Raw genomic sequence first — 18,103 nt, 5'->3', positions numbered from 1 at the left:
TGCTCTCTTGCTGACTCTCTTAAACTTGTTAGCTTGCTTCACCTTCAGATCTCTGCACTTCCCTGCTTAGGCTAGATCCTTATTTTCTCGTAGAACTTGGTTCTTTTCCTTCTGAACGCTGACCTCATTTTGTTATCAGGCTTTTAGAGCTATGGTCCTCACTGTGATTTCCAGAGCAGTAGCATTTGTACCACCTGGGAACTTATATGTGCAAATGCTCACTCTACCCCAGACCTGCTGAGTCAGAAACTCTGGGAATGGGGTCCAGCAATCTTTATTTTACCAAGCCCTCCAGAGATTCTGATGAAGGCTCAAGTTGGAGATTTGTGGCTTCAGACTACAACCTCCATGAGAGTAGGGCTCTTGTCTGTTTTTGCTCAAAATTGCTACGCCAGCTTCTAGTCAGCGTCTGGCTAATGGTGTGCTCTCAGCAATTGTTTGTTTAGGGAATTAAATATAGAAAACTGAATGCTGAGCAATATTTAGTGGGGAAAGATCCTTTACCAGCATAGCTAACATGACCAGAAATTCAAGTAAACTCTGTGTCATCTATTTCTAGAGTCTTTGAATTTTGACCTCATCAGACTTTCTACTGAAACATTTTCAGTGTGTATTGGGCAGACAGATGATCTTGTTGTTTTTTAATGGACTAAAGTGATAAAATAGGTAAATGTGGAGTAGATAAATTTTATTGTGAATAACAGTCATATTGATATGCTCAATGACTGTTACCAACATATACTCATTGAAAAATATCTGATAATAAAGCTTAACGACCCTTTTCACTAGTCTGGGGGTGATATTATTGACCTTTATGTGAAATTGTGATATCCAATTTCTCACAATAAAAATGAATTTTTACTAGGTCACCAGACATGAATAATGGGAATGTTTACATAAATTTAAAAGAAAAACTCCCACATAGAAAAAGATTCCTCATTTTTAAAGGAGATGGTCCTACACATGTCTCAAACTTTTTGCCCTGGCTTATTTTAAAATCCTGACTCCTATCAAAATATCTCAGGGAGGACTCCCTTATCCGTTATTAAAGACAAAAGTCCAACAGTCTTCAGAAGAGTGGTGCCCTGTCTTTATACACCTACCTGCAGGGTATTCTGGGGCTCGCAGTGTTTGCGTCAGTTCCTTTGATCCAGAGAAGACCCAGGCCATGGACCTGGGCAAACATTGCCCTCTGGTTCTGCCCTCCAGGTAGGACGCAGCCTCTGGAACACTGGCTCTTTGTGCTGAATTTGTGCTCAGAGGTGCAGGTGGCTGCTTTCTTTGTTTCAGCAAAGGGTACCGGCCAACATGCTTGGCAACAGGAACTGTTTGGAGTGATGCACTTTCTGCTCAAATTTATTACATCTTGCTATTTAAGGTTAGTTAGTAAGGACAGGAATGCACATGTGCCTTGTGGCCACTGTTGGAAGAGCTGCAGCCTGCAAGGGTTTGTATTAGGTTCCTAAGTCGGAGAATAAAAAAATCTAACAAGTTCCGAGAGTGAAATCTGATCTACATTCTAAAACTGGATTTGAACTCTTTTTTCAAATTCCGGATTGGCCCTTGCTCACCCCAAAAATGCCCTGATTTTAGCCTAAGACTTGAAGTGAAAGCACTTTGAAAGCAACTATAGGGAACCACTTTTTTTTTTTTTTTTTAATACTCAGCTCACTTAGAATATTTACCATGTGAAGCAACGGAGCAGTGACAACCCCAGGCAAGGAAACAGCAACTGGAATTTTAATCATTTGAGCATGGAGTTAACTTATGCCAACACCCTTCACTCAGGGAGGTTTCTAAACTCAGAAAATTCTTATCCAGGAGTAAGACATAAATGTTATATTACTTACTGTGCTATTAAATCAATACCTCTTATTTCATGGATCATATATTTGCTGAAAGCAAAATTTTCATTAAGGAGAGTCTATTTTCCTATTAATTTTCAGCATTTTCATGTATTTCTGTGCATGAAAATAAATATCCCTTAATAAGTTGGTGATTTCTATCTTGCCAGAACAATGTCTGTCACAGAATGGGAGATGAATAACTACTTAAGTGAATAAGTGAAGAATGGAGGGGTTTATGACAAGCTGGATATCATAGGTAGTCAATGGTATCATTATAATTTTTGGTGACTATTTTGTAAAGATTTCCCTGAGTTCCAGAAATTTTGTTTATTTCAGGTGGGCAGAAGTTCTCAAACTTTAAGCCTTTCCTCCTCTGAGCAGTAGTTTCTAGACTCTAGTAATACATCAGAATCACCTGATTAGCTCTGAGGCGGAGCGCAGCATCTGCATTGTTAATAAGCATCTTGATCTCGGAAGGCAGGTGGCCCCTGGACCACATTTTGAGGAATGCTATCTTCAAGTCCAGTGTTTGCGTAAATGCTATATTATTTTACTTTGCCACCTGGAATGCCAATAATACATGGATACTAGGGTCTGAAAGGGTCTCTGTGGTATAGAAGATAAACTGCAAGTGCCCAATTCAGTCAATTCAAAAATATGACACAAAATAAGGGTCACTAGAAATGCAGACACTTTGGAAATATCCTCCCCCAGAATATGTGGTTTCATTTTAACATATTTCATTGTAGGCCAGTTATAAAATGGGAATGCATATAGGTTCTCAAATTTTGTTAGTTTTCTTTCTCTTCTTATAGTCTAAATGATTAGAATGTATGCATAAAAATATTTTCAGCGATTAAAAAGTTACAGAATGCTGGCTTCAAGGCTATTTTGTGGGAAAGTGATTGATACAGACTGGCTGAGGGCTATGGCTGTGCTGTTCAAAACTAATTATTCATGTACTGCTTTTATGAGTTTGGCTAACTCCAAGTATAATCTGTTATCACTTAATATTTTTCTAGTTGATGTTTCTCTTTTTATATATTTATTCAACAATTCTGTATTACTTATTGCATTCATATTTGCAGAATTATATATGAAACACTACCCTCTCCCCTTAAATTTTCAGTCTTATTTGGGGAATAAAATAAATAAATATAATACATTAGAAAGTGAGAGTGTTCTGATAGCATGTGGTTCTGGATGGGTGTTTTCATTAGTTACAGGACCCATGGTTGTGAGTGACAGAAACCCAACCAAGTTACTTAGTAACTTGGTTACTAAGTAAGCTTTTATCTGTCCTGAGCAATAATGTTTGTGAAATCAAAGATTTCATGTGCTACTTATATTTTTCTAATGCTTTCCAAGAGTGTTCAAATCAAAACCAATTATTCATGTTTAACCTAAAATCATCTCATGTATCAAGGCCATACAGGTACCTCACCTTGGGAAAGAGGATGCAAAAGATACTTAGGTCTTACCTTCAAGGGGCTTACATTCTACCTTGGGAAACCAAGCATCTGTTATGAGGCAGTAAAGACAAGGCAAGAAGCCTTAAGCTGTTGGTGGGAGAGACAGATCATCAAACTATTTTAGAAAGCTAATTTGTAACAATAACATTAGACTTACTTGTATACTTTGATTCAGTAATTACACTTCTGTGAACTAGTCCTTGTGTATTCAAAATATTGGAGCCATCTTGAAGGTCAAAATTAAAGGAATTATATTATGACATTTCTATATTGTTGAGTGATATAGTATCATTAAAATCATCTTTAGGAAGATTATTTTAATAGTATGGGGAAATATTTGTAATAGAATGCCAGGTGTGTAAAACAAGATATAGAATGATCTCAACTATATAAAATAAAATCCTTAGAATATGGAGAATATGACAAAATTATACAGTATATTTTCTGAGTACTAAGATTATGGATAATTTTATTCTTTCAATCTATATGTTTCTATATTTTCTCAGCTTTTATAATATAAATATATAAAATACAATAATTTATAAAATAAACATACTTTCATCATTAGGAAGTAAACATTTTAAAAGAACAAATACACAAGTAATTAACAGGCTAATTAAAATCTTACTGCAGTTCAGGGAGGATTTCATGGGAAAAGTGAGGAACTGAGACTGGGAAACTATAAAATATTACAAAGGAAACAAAAGTTGACCTGGTAACCACCAGTGTATGGAATAGGTGTTTATCTCAGTGAAAATTCTTGATTTTCATACTGTAATTACACAGATGAATAAAAGGAATGTGGTGTCCAGGATGAGAAGTTACCATCAGCTGCTCATGGCTACAAATGAGATCGACATTAATCAATTAAGAACAGAACAAAGAGCTTCATGAAGGCGGAAGAAAGCTGTTCTAGAGAAACAGAGGATTCAAGGACTGAGAATAAAGAGAAACACATGTGAACACATAGCACGATTGGGAAGAACAGGACCACCCCTTGGAGCAGACATGAGTTAGGGAGGGCACTGGGACTTCTCTATGACATTTGTCTTGAGGTTTTATAGGGGAAGAGAGGTCATGGAGATGCCAGTGAGTGCAGAAGGGGACTGTGAATTGCTATTTGGATTACGTGGTGCCTGTTTAGGGTGTCTTTTAATCCGATCATAAGGGTAAATCTAAAGGTTTTGGTGAGAAAGGACCTTGCTTCCTCAGGAATCCAAGAGGCGAAGAGCAGCTGTGGAGCTGGAGTAGATGAAAAGGAAAACGATTGCAACCTCAGACTGAGAGGTGGCCCCAGGAGTAGTTTAGCAATGTACTGAGGGCGGGACTGGTGGGAGATGAGAATCAGGATTCCATGGGCTGACCTGAGTCAAGCAGATTTGAATAACAGGAAAATACGTACAAGGGTTCGTACATTCTTCTCTTATGCCGTGTACTGTTTCTTCTCGAAACTTCCCTCCCAGTGTGGTAAATTTGTTTTCCTGGCTGGTTAAACTTACACTGCACAGAAGGCATTTACGCAAAAAGGAACACTGGTGTAGACCCAGGGCTACTGTCTTTGGAGACACCTTTGTTCAATGTTTCTGTAATTTTCTCTGGGGGAGGCACTGTGGTAGGGGGACCTTCTTGGGGCTGTGCTGGGCTCTTACCCTGTTCTGCCCTTTCTGTCACTCTCTCGTGAGCCTCTTCCCTTTTCTTCACAGCCTCTCCCATCTTCTCCATCATCCCTCTATCTTGAATCTCATTTGCCTCCTGCTTCTCATGCAGATCACTCACATGCTTTTTTTCATCATTTTCTCTTCCCAAACCATCACCTTTCAGGTCCTCTCAACAATGTCCGTCTTGTTACCATGTCCATCTCTTACTTCTCTCTAGGATCTTTCTGTCTCTCTTCCCTTTGGTTTCATATGGATGTTACTTTCTCTGACTTTCATTATCAGTCATCTGCACTTATTTTAAAAATTAATTTCTGCCTTTCATTTCAATTTCCCATTTTCTCAACTTCACTCTTCTCCTTGTATCTCCAGCAGTATTTTAGCTACCTTGACATCCCAAAGTGGTGTTTTCTGTACTCACCCACTCTATCACTGCTCCTTCTCTCTGTTCAGTGCCCACATTCCTTCTGCCCACTTTCCATCCGATGCACTACTGCCTCGCCTTGTTGTTTCCTACTTTTCCTTTCACTCTTTTCTAACCCTGGACCTTGAATCTTCTCTATCGCACTTATTTCCTTGGTGATATTAGTCAGTCTCAAATGTAACTTGTCCAGGACTGAACTCCCGATCTCCTACCCCAAACCTTCTCCTCCTGTAGTCTTTATAATGTCTGAAAGTATTAACTCCATTCTTCCTGACCCAAATCCTTGGAATCATCCTTAATTGTTCTCTTTCTCTCATACCCACATCTAATCCTTCAGGAAATCCTATTGTTCCTTCCTTCAAAGTATACCCAGAATCTGACCATTTTTCCCCACCTCCACCGCTGCCACCTTGGTCCAAGCCGCCATCATCTCTACTGTGGACTATCAGCTCCTCGATAGTTTCTCTGCTTCTATCCTTGTCTCCTCTTCAGTCTGTTCTTAAAGCAGCAGCCAGACAGATTCAGTAACTCGTGTACTCAATAATCTTCAGTGATTTCTCATCTTGTAAGTGGGAAAGACAAAGTCTCAGTGGCCTATGAGGCCTTACATATTCTGGTCCCGTTCTGTCTCTGACCTCACCTTCTCCTACTGTCCTCCCTATGTCACTTTCCCATACCAGCTTCCTGCACCCTTACAGGCGTGTGCCTGCCTCGTGGCTGTGAATTTGGTGTCCCCTTTCCTGGAAGGGGACCTGGGAGGCTCCCAGCCAGATACCCACACAGCTCACTCACTTCCCTCCTTCAGGCTTTTCCCTACTGCCACCTCCTTCCTGAGGCCTTCCTTGGCCATCTTATAAGAAGTCATAACTCACTGCTCTCTACCCGCCACAATCATTACTCCCCTTCCAGCTTTATTTTTATTCTTCATATCTTTCAGCACCTAATGGTGCATCTTGTTTTACATTTATCCTACATTTTGACTGTATCCCTCTTTTAGGAGGCAACCCCATGAGGGTAAGGGTTTTGTTTCATTCATTACTGAATGCTCAGGGTCCACAGGAGTATAAACTGCTTTTAGGAAGCAGTTTATAAGTATTTGAGTAATGAATGAATAACTCATCTATCTTTTACTTCCTGTCTTCTTCCCACCTCTTAGATTTCATGCTTATCCTCCAGCTGTGGCTTTAATGTCATTTTTGACCATATTTGTTCCTTTTGCTTTCCTACTGTGCAATCCTGCGTCATTAATACTACTTTCCTCTGTCATTTATTTGGCTTTGTTTCTCTTCCCTGTAAGACATGGATCACATTCCAGGGCGACTTGTTTTTTTTTCTTACCTTTGTGTCTTTCCCCTCTTCAGCTTCTGCTCTAGCTCAGCCAGGTTCATCTCTTATCTGTACTCTTACAGTTTTCAAATCCCTGCTCTATTATTCCTAAACCAGCATAAGATGCTATCTGCTGTGTATAAGAAAATAGCCATAGCTGTTGTCCATCTATTGCATAATCTAACATCAAGAGGGAAACAGTAAAAATGAAGTATGTCCTGAGGAGCAAGGGGGGGAAGGAGAGGTCAGGAAAGCCTGGTTTAGGCCCATAGGCGAATTCTTTGGATATATTATTTATGAGGAGCCTCGGATCCTTTACTTAATGCTGCTCCTGAGAACTGTGACAACTATTAAAATAGAAATTTGGCTCTTGGTGAAATTAGACAACTATTTATGAAATATGAGTGATTGTTCCATGATAGGCTATGGCTTTTCAGTCTTTAGGAACATATTTATTCAATTTCTAATTCAGTGTCTCAACTGATGATTCATATCACTGATCTTGTGGATCATACATCTTGCTTTTTTTTATTGACACACATTTAGACTTTATTATAATACCTATGGAAGACCCAAATTTAGGCACTCTTTATATCATATTTTCTGAAATATTTTACAAAGCCCTCATAATTTTTATAACATTTAATTCACTGGGTTCTCTTTGTAGCAAATGAGAAAAATTAGAAAATGTAATGATGCCATTTTCCAAGTTTTTCCAATGCAGTTAAAGCTTTCAAAATGAAGCTTAGAATGACAAAATGCATAATACACATAAGGTGTAATCCACAAATGACTGATAACTAGAATAACATATAATACAGGTGTACAGTTACCTGGTAATGAATGTCCTCTCATTGATGAAGATCCAAGAAGAGGACTGGTGAGCCATCATTGTCATTTTCTCCCCCTTTTTGAGATCATCTGAGGCTACCCTAAAACATTAGAATAATATTAATGATATGTTCCTGTGATGCATTCATAAATTAGTTTCTGCCTTAAACTGAAATTATTTGTTGTGTCCCTATTGTGTAAAAGTATTTTGGGGAGAGTTTTTAAGTAGTGTTTTTTGTATGGGCATGAGGGTTGGGTTGGGGGCGCTGGGAGGAAAGAGAGTTTTCTTTTTACCATGTGCCTGCTCTGGATCTTACACTCTGAATGTGGGCCATTTGATGGATGTTATCTCATTTACTCCTCAGACCATGCCAGCAAAGTAGGGGTGTTATTTCCATTTCACTTAGTAAGCAGTGGAACAAATAATTTGAAGCATGGTCTGAATGTCTTTAGGGTTTCCTCTTTTTTTTCTTTCCAGAATTGTTTTTGCAGCTTGAAAAGGGTTTGAGTTTCTATAAATTTGTCTGTTCTAAGATTCTTTTAAAAGATTTTTTTCCTATGTCAAAGGGAATTAATTTTGAGGATAAGTTCAGAGTTCTAACTACAACTCACTTTGAGTGGGTTTCTGAATGGCATCTTCTAAACCTGCTTTTCATGGTTATTCACAGGATAATTTGTTTTGGGAACAAGTAATAATATGTTGTTTTTTCCCCGTCCCCTTCCACCCCCTCCCCCGCCTCCATATAGCTTTAAGATGTTTAGGTGTTTTACTCCATTCTTATTACTCAATACACGCTTTTGAGAAAAATCTATTTTATTCTCTTTTGATATCAGTTTCCCATTTTAAACTGAAAATTATATTCTGCATATAATTTATGGAAAATAGTAGTAAAGGAAGACGAACATATAATTTAATTTTGACCATCTAAAGAAAGATGATAAAGAGGGCATATGAAGAAGTACTAGATGAGCCAGAAATACATAGCTTGACATACGGTTTTCCCCTTGGTAATCAATTCAAGAGACTGACAGCTGTGTGATAGAGAAGGGGAGAGAGAAAGGCAGACAGGGGTGGAGCAAGATTTCTAACAAAGGACAAAACGAACTGCAATGTTGGCCCATGATAAATGCTACTGATTTGCAAATTTATAAGTGAAATCCTGGACCAGAGATGTGCTGATAATCACTTCCCAGTTCACGGCTGTACTAGCCATGCTCCCAGCGATGCAGGGATCCAGTATGTCTGAATCTGGCATAACTCCCTTTATGAGGAGTCCTATTTCTGAATTTTTAGTATCTGATTTGGAATACACGCTAAGAATTTTCTTCATTTTTCAATTTATCCACAGTTCCGATACTACCAGGTTTTACTGATTTAAAATTTATCTTCCTGCTCCATCTCTCTATAAATGCATAGATGGGCTTAGGGTGTTGGAAGCTGCTGTTTCCTGGTGCAGAGCTCACGCTTTATTGAGAAGTGTAAAAAGGAAAAAAAAGAAGGCCCATGAGGAATTCCGTCTAGTTGAAATAATGTTTCTGAAGCCTTCCTGATTTTATATTTTATAGTAAAATTTCTAGATACTTTTGAGAAAAAATTACCTGTCTCCCTGTTATATTTGTAAGTAAAATTTACAAATTTTATTTGTAAAATAAAATTTACAAATTTTATTTGTAAAATAAAATTGACTTGTGAAAAAAATTGACTTGTGAAAAAAATTCATTTAGTTTTAAACTTCTGTTTATATAGCAGCTCAGTGTTATTTTCTTTAAAAAGATATTAAATTCCCAAAGGCTTATGTGATCCAGAAAGAGGCATGTTGCAATCATTGAAATTTTGGGGGGCAACATGATAATACAAGCTAGCTAAAGTAGAGAAGAAATCCTAGGGCAATGTTTGGCGGTGTGCAGAAAAAAGGAAGATGTACTGTGTAAACTGAAAAACTAGAGAAACTGTGGCCCAAGGCAAGGAAGGATCAGGAAGTTTGGTAAGTCTGTTTTTGGAGTATTTCTAGAAGAAATTCTCTCCTGTATGATTCTGTGCAAGGGAACATATTCCTTCTATTCCAGCAATTGAATTCAAACTGACTGAACCCTGTCCCATCTCACAAACACAGCTTGAAGTTACCAGGCAGCCAAAATCAAGCTCTGACTTGCAGGGTTGATTAAGTGTGAAGTAACATCTTTCCAGTCTCCTTCAGGCTCTGGAAACTGTGGTCAGACATGAGTAATAACCTCCATTATGTCTTCATATAAATGGCATTAGGGTGTGACCAGAGATTTTATATAATATTTTCTAGTCATTCCATTTTGCAGAAATAGAATATTTAATTATCATTGCTTCAAGCCTATAGAATCATAGGAGCTATAGCCAGGATAAAAAGGTAAGCTAGAGAGAAAAGTTCCATTTTTTTTTTTAACATCTTTATTGGAGTATAATTGCCTTACAATGGTGTGTTAATTTCTGCTTTATAACAAAGTGAATCAGTTATACATATACATATGTTCCCATATCTCTTCCCTCTTGCATCTCCCTCCCTCCCACCCTCCCTATGCCACCCCTCTAGGTGGTCACAAAGCACTGGGCTGATCTCCCTGTGCTATGCGGCTGCTTCCCACTAGCTATGTATTTTACGTTTGGTAGTGTATATATGTCCATGCCACTCTCTCACTTTGTCACAGCTTACCCTTCCCCCTCCCCATATCCTCAAGTCCATTCTCTAGTAGGTCTGTGTCTTTACTCCCGTCTTGCCCCTAGGTTCTTCATGACCTTTTTTTTTTTTTCTTAGATTCCTTATTTATGTGCTAGCATACAGTATTTGTTTTTCTCTTTCTGACTTACTTCACTCTGTATGACAGACTCTAGGTCCATCCACCTCACTACAAATAACTCAATTTTTTTATTTTAAAAAAGAAGGGGAGGAATTTCCTCCTTTTCCTTCTGAAGCAGGTCGTTTTGATTTTGGTTGGGGTAAGCTGTGTGAAAGACATTCTATGTTTTCTTTCTTCAGGAGAATACTAGCAAAAAAAAAAAAAAAAAAAAAGAAAGAAAGAAAGAAAAAAGATAAAGAAAAGCTATCCTCACAAAATCCTGATGCATAGTTTTTCCTTATAGTGAGCTATGAGCACATCTCAACAGGCATAATGTAATATTCAAGCTGTAATAGTCAAGTTGAATGCTTGACTAGTTTCCCTTTATGCTTTTACCATTTTGATCATCACATCATCTTGTTCACAAACCTTCTTGGGATCTCGTTCTTAGCAAATATAGCTCAAGTCTCTTAACCTGACCTTCAGGCTTTCTGCAGTTTCACCCAAACCTACATTTCCAAACTCAGAATTGAAGCTTTCTTTAATACCAGGGCTTCTAGTCTAGTGGAATCACGTGTCATCAAATCTCTTCTCACTATTTCCCTTTCCCTCATCATTTCAGGTTCTAGTATCTGCTCAAGTGGGATCGTCTCAATCTCCCCATGACCTGTTCTACACTGCTGTGATGCCGCTCTCTGCTGTCCATTGGTATGGTCATGATTGAGTTATACCTTATCTAATTTTCTACTCATATCCTCTTGCTCAAAGAGTGGTGCCCCTCTAGTTGGGAATGTCATCCTCTTTGATAGCACATCATTGGAAGGGGGTTTGTGGAGGACTCATGACAGAAGAGACAGAAGCTTAGCCAACCAGGCAAATTAACTGTATAGGTCAGAAGCTACAAGGGCATTTTAGGCTCCCTTGGGACAGAGACACAGCAAGCTCCAAGAGCCCAACAAATCCCAATTACTCAGTCACAAGATTTGGTCTGTGCTGTTTGGTTATATAGCCTTTGCTCTTGCTTCTAAAACCTGAGTTTTGCCCCTAGATTTTGTCATTCTAATCATCCTCAAAAAGAGTTACTGATGCTCCCTAGTGAGGTCCACCCCCCCACACACCCCCAGGTGGTCACCTTGCTACCCAAACATAACCTTCTCCCTCCTGCATCCAAATTATTTATCATTATTTACCATCTATTCTTTACTTCTATACTTTTATTTCTCCTGTACCTCTCCTTCCACATTCCAGCATCCTATATCTTGCCAAGTGGTTCATTTTCTCTCCTCATTTTCTCTGCCTCTTAGCAGCAATTGACAGAGTTGGTTGTCCCCTCCTTCTGGAACACTTTTTTTGGAGACTTTTGAGACAAAACAGCAATCACACAACCTTACTTTATTTCCTTGCTCTCACAGGTCTCAACTTTTTAGTCTTCTCTACTGCTTCCTCCTTTATATAAAATGCTGGCTAGTTCTAATAGTCTGTCCTCAGCCATCCTCTTTTCTCTAACTACACTTTCTTCCAGTTAATCTAATCCAGTTCCATCCCAGCCTCTCTGCTGAGCTCCAGACTCATGTCACTGCCTACTTTATCTCTACTTGGATGTCTATCAGGCATCTCAGTGTCAACACGGCCAAACCAGAATCACTGACTTTCTCGCATGCTCCAGAATTCCCTCCTCCACAATTCTTTCCAATCTACCCAACTGGGCACCAAAACTAAAACTCAGTCTTACTTTTTCCTCTTTCATCATAACTAGATTCCAATCTGAAAGTAAGTCCTATTTGTACCTCCAATAGGTAACTCCAAAGCTTCTGTTTCCAATGCTACCACTCTGAGCCAACCCACCACCATCTTTCTCTTGGATTATTGCATCAGCCTCCTGACTGGTTTCCCTGCACCCACATCGTGACCCATATTCCATTCTCCACATGGCATCCAGGATGATAATTTCAAAGAGCAAATTAGATCTTGTCATTTCATGATTAAAACATTGCAAAGACTTCCAAGAATGAACTAGAATAAAATATAACCTCCTTATGATGACCCCCAAGATCCTGTCAAACTGTTCAGTATTCATTCCCTTCATTATTTCCCTCATTGATTACATTTCATCTATCAATACATTGGCCTTCTTTCTGGTTTTCAGTCACTCCCTAAGCTCATTCCTGCCTCAGGGATTTGAACTTGCTGCTCCTCCTACTTGGAGCACCTTACCTCAGACCTTCACGTGGCTGCCTGTTTCCCATCACGCAGATCTCAGTCCCTGGGTCTCTTCTCTCAGAGGCTTTCCCTAAGCAAGTCTCAGCCAGTCATTATCACATTATTTTCATCTAGGTACACATCAGTATCTGAAAGGATCTTATTTATTTACATTGTCTGTATTCCCCAACTACAACATGAACTGTTTAGGATGTGGGCTTTTTTGTTTGTTTGTTTGTTTACCTGTGTACATCCAGTTCTTAGAATTTTGCCTAGAACATGGAAGGGATTTAATTAATATTTGTTGAGTGACTGACTAAATGTCAAATTGTAGCTGTGACCCAAAGGACTAATTACTATTAATAAAACTTTTCTTGACCTCATAGTTAATATGATATTTTAGCTGGGACTAGAAGTCGGGGATATTTTGAACTGAAGAAGCACAAAGTGCAAATTGACAGTGATGGGCTGAAGAATCACGGCAGTGGCTTTCTGATTGGCTCCATTCTATTTGTGTTCACAAAAAAAATTACCTAAGGTATCATTAAAGATAGCAAAAATCGCTATGTAATTATATTGTCAAACTCATGATCTATGCTGAAGCAAATCATAGCTAGCTTCAGAAGATGTGATTAAACAATTTCAAAAGCCCTGGGACTTCCCTGGTGGCTAAGAATCCACCCGCCAATGCAGGGGACATGGGTTCGAGCCCTGGTCCGGGAGATCCCACATGCCATGGAGCAACTAAGCCCATGCACCACAACTACTGAGCCTGTGCTTTAGAGCCCATGAGCCACAACTACTGAGCCCACGTGCCACAACTACTGAAGCCTGAGCGCCTAGAGCCTGTGCTCTGAAAAAAGAGATGCCAGCATAATGAGAAGCCTGCACACTGCAGCGAAGAGTAGTCCCTGCTCACCACAACTAGAGAAAGCCTGTGCACAGCAAGGAATACCCAGTGCAGCCAAAAATTAATTAATTAATTAATTTAAAAAAAAACAATTTCAAAAGCCCTTACATTATTCTCTGACCCTAGAAATAAGGACAGTTGAATGGAAATTATGAAAGAAAAATGAAAATAGGATAAAATTTTTCTTCATAAGCAGTATATGCTAATTGAATAGGAAATAATATTGACCATGTCTGAATCCAAAAGTTGGCTAAGCAAAATATTCAAACAACTGAAATACCTGAAAGGTAAAAATGTGATTTAGTAAAAGTCCCATTTTATTATTAATTGCTGAAGTGAGAAATAAATCTATGAATTCCAATAGTTTCCCTTTTCCATTCCCATTAACCATGATTCACTGCAAATTAAAATCTGGTAATGCCTTTGTGAATATCCTCTAAGTTATAAAGACTTGGTAAATTTAAGAGTCTGAGCTAGTTACCTCAAAAGGCTTAAGAGGAGGATAATCAGAGGTTATGATTAGCATAAAGATTTATTAACAAAAGAAAAATTACGGGTGTAGAAGCCTAAGGGTCTTACTTTGAATGTTCACAATTATTTTGGTAGAACAGAACAAACTATGACTTGAGGAGGAAGGTAGTTGTTAAAAATCTATATACTTTACTGGGAGGGATAATCACAAAGGGCTCTCCCATCCTGGGGCCAGAGCTTATTACTTAGATTGTGTATGAACTAAGATCACTTATTTAATGTTTGGCTATTTATTTTGTAATTATGTCCAGACAGAGTAGAGCTCAAGAGATATGGAATTAAATAGGCAAGTAATTAAATCCTGGAGAAAGAAACAGTCCTAGAAGTACTAGGCAGGTCTAGGCTGAAACAGACCTTGGAGGCTCAAAAGGGAAGAGAGAAGACCAGGAAGATAGAATCAGTCTGAGCAGGCAGCAGGGTTCAGGAACCTGAGAAAGCAGAATAAGTCAGCACCAGTATTTGGGCAACGCTGAGGACAGAGAGCATCTGAGAGCATCAGTGGTTCACCTCTTCCTGCTCTGCATCCTGCCTAGATGTGGGCTTGCCTGGACTGGCCAGAATGAGGCCGGAGGATGGGAGGTGAAGCCCAGTTAACTCAAAAGGGCTGGTCATTTAAAGTACCTTCCTTGGTCCAAGCATGGATTAATTAAATGGTTGTTTGTTTAAAAGTGGGAAACTTGGCTCCCTCCTTTGTATATCAACAAATATTTCATGAGCTCCCTCTCTGTGCTGCTGCTGTGCTAGCCAGGAAGTGTAGCCTGCATCTGTATCTGCAGCTCCTGATTCCTGAGGCCCCTGCATGCAGGAAGTGTCAAAGTGGTCATGATTTTACAACGAACCAAAAAAAATACATGTGCTAATTTCCTTGGGTCCTCCAGCCAAAGAGAATTTCTCCTGCCTTTGAACTTTGATAGCAAAATATCTGCAGCTTTCTAATTACTTAGTACTTTCTCTCCCTAATCATATTTTATTTTACCTGATTTCCTTTAGAACAGGATGATTGCTCATTTCATTTTTGTATCTCCTAGAGTGAATGTATATATGCAAGTATGTAGAGAAGACATATATAAAATTATGAATATCTGTATATTCAAGATGTGGAGAGATGTACAAAAATATTAACAGTAAAATTGAGAGCTATGAAATTGAGTGATAATTATTTTCTTTTTGATTTCATATGTACTTTCTAAGTCATATACGAGGAACATATCTTAATAACACACACCATAAAAATTCCAAAAAAAGAAAAAAGAGCAGAGAGTATAACATTAGAATAGCGAGTGTGTATTTCAATTGTGAATTAAGATTAAAGGCTGTATGCGTGGTGGGTTTTGTTTTAATTATTATTTTTGCCTGAAGAAAACGCAACGGAAAGTTACAAATATGTATTTACCTCTAAAATAAAGCTGTTTTCTCTAAGCTCTGACGTGGAACCTTGTAGAAGAGAAGAGTAGACCCGTATACAATTACATAACTTCAAGGAAGCAAGACAAAACATCTATAACTCTAACCGTTATCCAATTCTTAGAAAACAGGAAAAGAGTCAAGAAAAGTATGGTTTCTGGTAAATATTTGGCTCCATATTTTTTCTAAAGAATGTGTGTCATTTGCAAAGATGGTAAAAGTTGAGCGTTGGACTATAATCACTATCACTTTATTAAGTGATATTGATTGCAGTTAGGGAATGTTTGTTTTGAGATACAAACAAAAATGTAGTACAGTGCTTGAATTTAAGACAGGATAAACAGGATGAATATCAAACAACCAGGCTTCTATGTGAGTCTACCATCACCATCAGTCCAGTGGAATCTAATTTGAAATGCCAAACCTTTAGTATGCTATTGCATATTTACATGGCGCTAATGCCCTGTGCTCCATTCTCCCCGGAGTGCCCTCAGGGAGGTGAGAAAAGCAGGAGCAGTAGGAGAAGCGAGCTAGTTGGAAGGCATTCAGGACTCAAGGCATCTCGCCACCACTCAGTCTGGGAAGGAGCTACTCCAACTGCCGATGGCTTCTTCTGGAATTGCTTCTATGGCACAGCTCAAGAGTCTCTGCTTCATCTGGGTTTCCAAGAGGAAATCCTAAGGTTGACTTCACAGGGGCCATGGCTCAGTTTTTCTTGTTCATCTGTTGGCTGCAAAAGAATCGGCCCTCCTCTTGAGCTCCATTTCCTAGACTCTGGGATAATGATGGCGCTGTCCTTCAACCATCTCAGCTACTAAGATAACACACCCTCATCCCTTAAGAGAGACACCTTCATGTTCAACTACTGAAAGCAGTAGTATTGGTTCGTTTGGTACTTGAGATGATGTTATGAAATGATGAACTCACTCTACTTGATAGCTTTAAAAGACTAATTTTTTTCCAACAGATCCAACCCTCTCTAACCCTAGACTTTAATGAAAAGAGAGAACATTCAAAAGAAGTTCTTTCTCAGAGGTTGTATTTTCAATTGACCTTTACTTGACTATTTTTAAAAATCTAAACTTTTATATGAAGCCCATGTATCTCTAACAATCCTAAATTCCCCATCTGCATTGTAACCAAAGAATCTGTATAAGTAAATCGACTATTAGCACTAGATTTCTATGTTGATGAAAGGTATAGGATGCATCTTACTTTAGGAAGTTAAAACAAGTATCAAATATGAAACCTTGAATTACATGTTAAAAAGACATATTACATATATGTTATACTATTTTAAATGTAACCAGAAAAGTTAATTTTTTCTTAATCACTGCTGGTTACTTCTATCTCTTCTGACTGACCAAAACATTTAATAGTTTATCAGAAAATTTTATAAGCATTAGAAATAGTAGAAAAACATTTGTATACTAAAATAGACTATAGGAAGATTTATAACTGGTTATGTGGTTAAATAAATAAATCTCAAATTATTCTCAAACATGGTTAATGGAATTATCTCAGTTGGGGCTAATGCTTATTATTTAGATATATGCCTATTAACGAATACAAAAATCAAATATTGATAACTTGTTTAAATTCTAACAATATTTATTCAGCATAAAGGCATATTTCCTCTTTGAAAACTATTTAGTAAACACTGATACTATAATTTATTCTAAATAGATTGGATTATTTTATAAGTTTTTAGTTAAACTACACTAAACTCAGTCAAGCCCCGGAGGACAATATAATAGTACAGTTCAGTTTAGTTGGCTTTAGAATTCTATCTCCAATTCTCCAGTCACTATCCCATTATAAGGGTGGGCGGGAGGGGGAACTGGATGAAGGTAGTCAAAAGGTAAAACTTCCAATTATAAGATAAATAAGTACCAGGGATGTAATGTACAAAATGATAAATATAATTAACACTGCTGTATGTTGTATATGAAAGTTGTTAAAAAGTAAATCCTAAGAATTTTCATCACAAGTAAAAATTTGTTTTTCTATTTCTTTAACTTTGTATCTATGTGAGATGATGTATGCTCACTAAACTTATTGTGGTCATCATTTCATGATGTATGTGAGTCAAATCATTGCACTGTACACCTTAAACTCATACAGTGCTGTATGTCAATTATATCTCAATAAAACTGGGAGAAAAAAAAGTTCCCTCTAGCTCTAAAAACAAAAAAAACCCCAAAACAAAAAAAACCTCAAACAAACAAAACAAAAACACAGTACATACATTGCAGATTTTCAACTCTGCAATTTGAATCCATTAAAACAATGATAATATTAAGCTAGGATCAACTGCAAAGCATTTAACTGTTTTATATTAATAAAATAAAAAGATAAAATGTCATAATTGGAAATACTTTGCTAGTCACACCTACTAAGTTTATTCCTTCCTCAAAGTTATCCACATTAATAAAACCACCAGCAACATTAACCAAAATACCCTTTAAAGAAAAATTCATAAAGTAATTTCACTTCCCTATAATTTAAGTGGTAAAGACCAGCAAAACACAGGTATCATTCGTTTATGTTTCTTTTCCGTAAACACAAATAAAAGTCCATATCACTTTAATATAAACAATACAATATGTGCTACAATGTAAGAACATGAACTATATGGTCTAATTTTATCAAAGTTATTCAGGGGCAGTCTCTCTCATAAATAAAACTCAAAATTG

At 37.8% G+C, this 18,103-nt stretch overlaps 1 protein-coding gene across 2 annotated transcripts in view; it reads right to left on the bottom strand.

The window, feature by feature from the left end:
- Positions 1 to 18,103, bottom strand: part of RASSF6 (Ras association domain family member 6) — a 60,405-nt gene that overhangs the window by 41,027 nt on the left and 1,275 nt on the right. For both annotated transcript variants that reach the window (XM_059924052.1, XM_059924051.1), the window contains exon 2: positions 7,558 to 7,656. In XM_059924052.1, the coding sequence (XP_059780035.1) occupies positions 7,558 to 7,622 (65 nt within the window). In that variant the 5' untranslated portion in view covers positions 7,623 to 7,656. The remainder of the gene's footprint in view (positions 1 to 7,557; positions 7,657 to 18,103) is intronic.

This window comes from Balaenoptera ricei, chromosome 5, assembly GCF_028023285.1.
Source record: "Balaenoptera ricei isolate mBalRic1 chromosome 5, mBalRic1.hap2, whole genome shotgun sequence".
Taxonomy (NCBI): Eukaryota; Metazoa; Chordata; class Mammalia; order Artiodactyla; family Balaenopteridae; genus Balaenoptera; species Balaenoptera ricei.
Note: the sequence above shows the minus strand (reverse complement) of the source record. Positions and strands in the feature narration are given on the sequence as shown.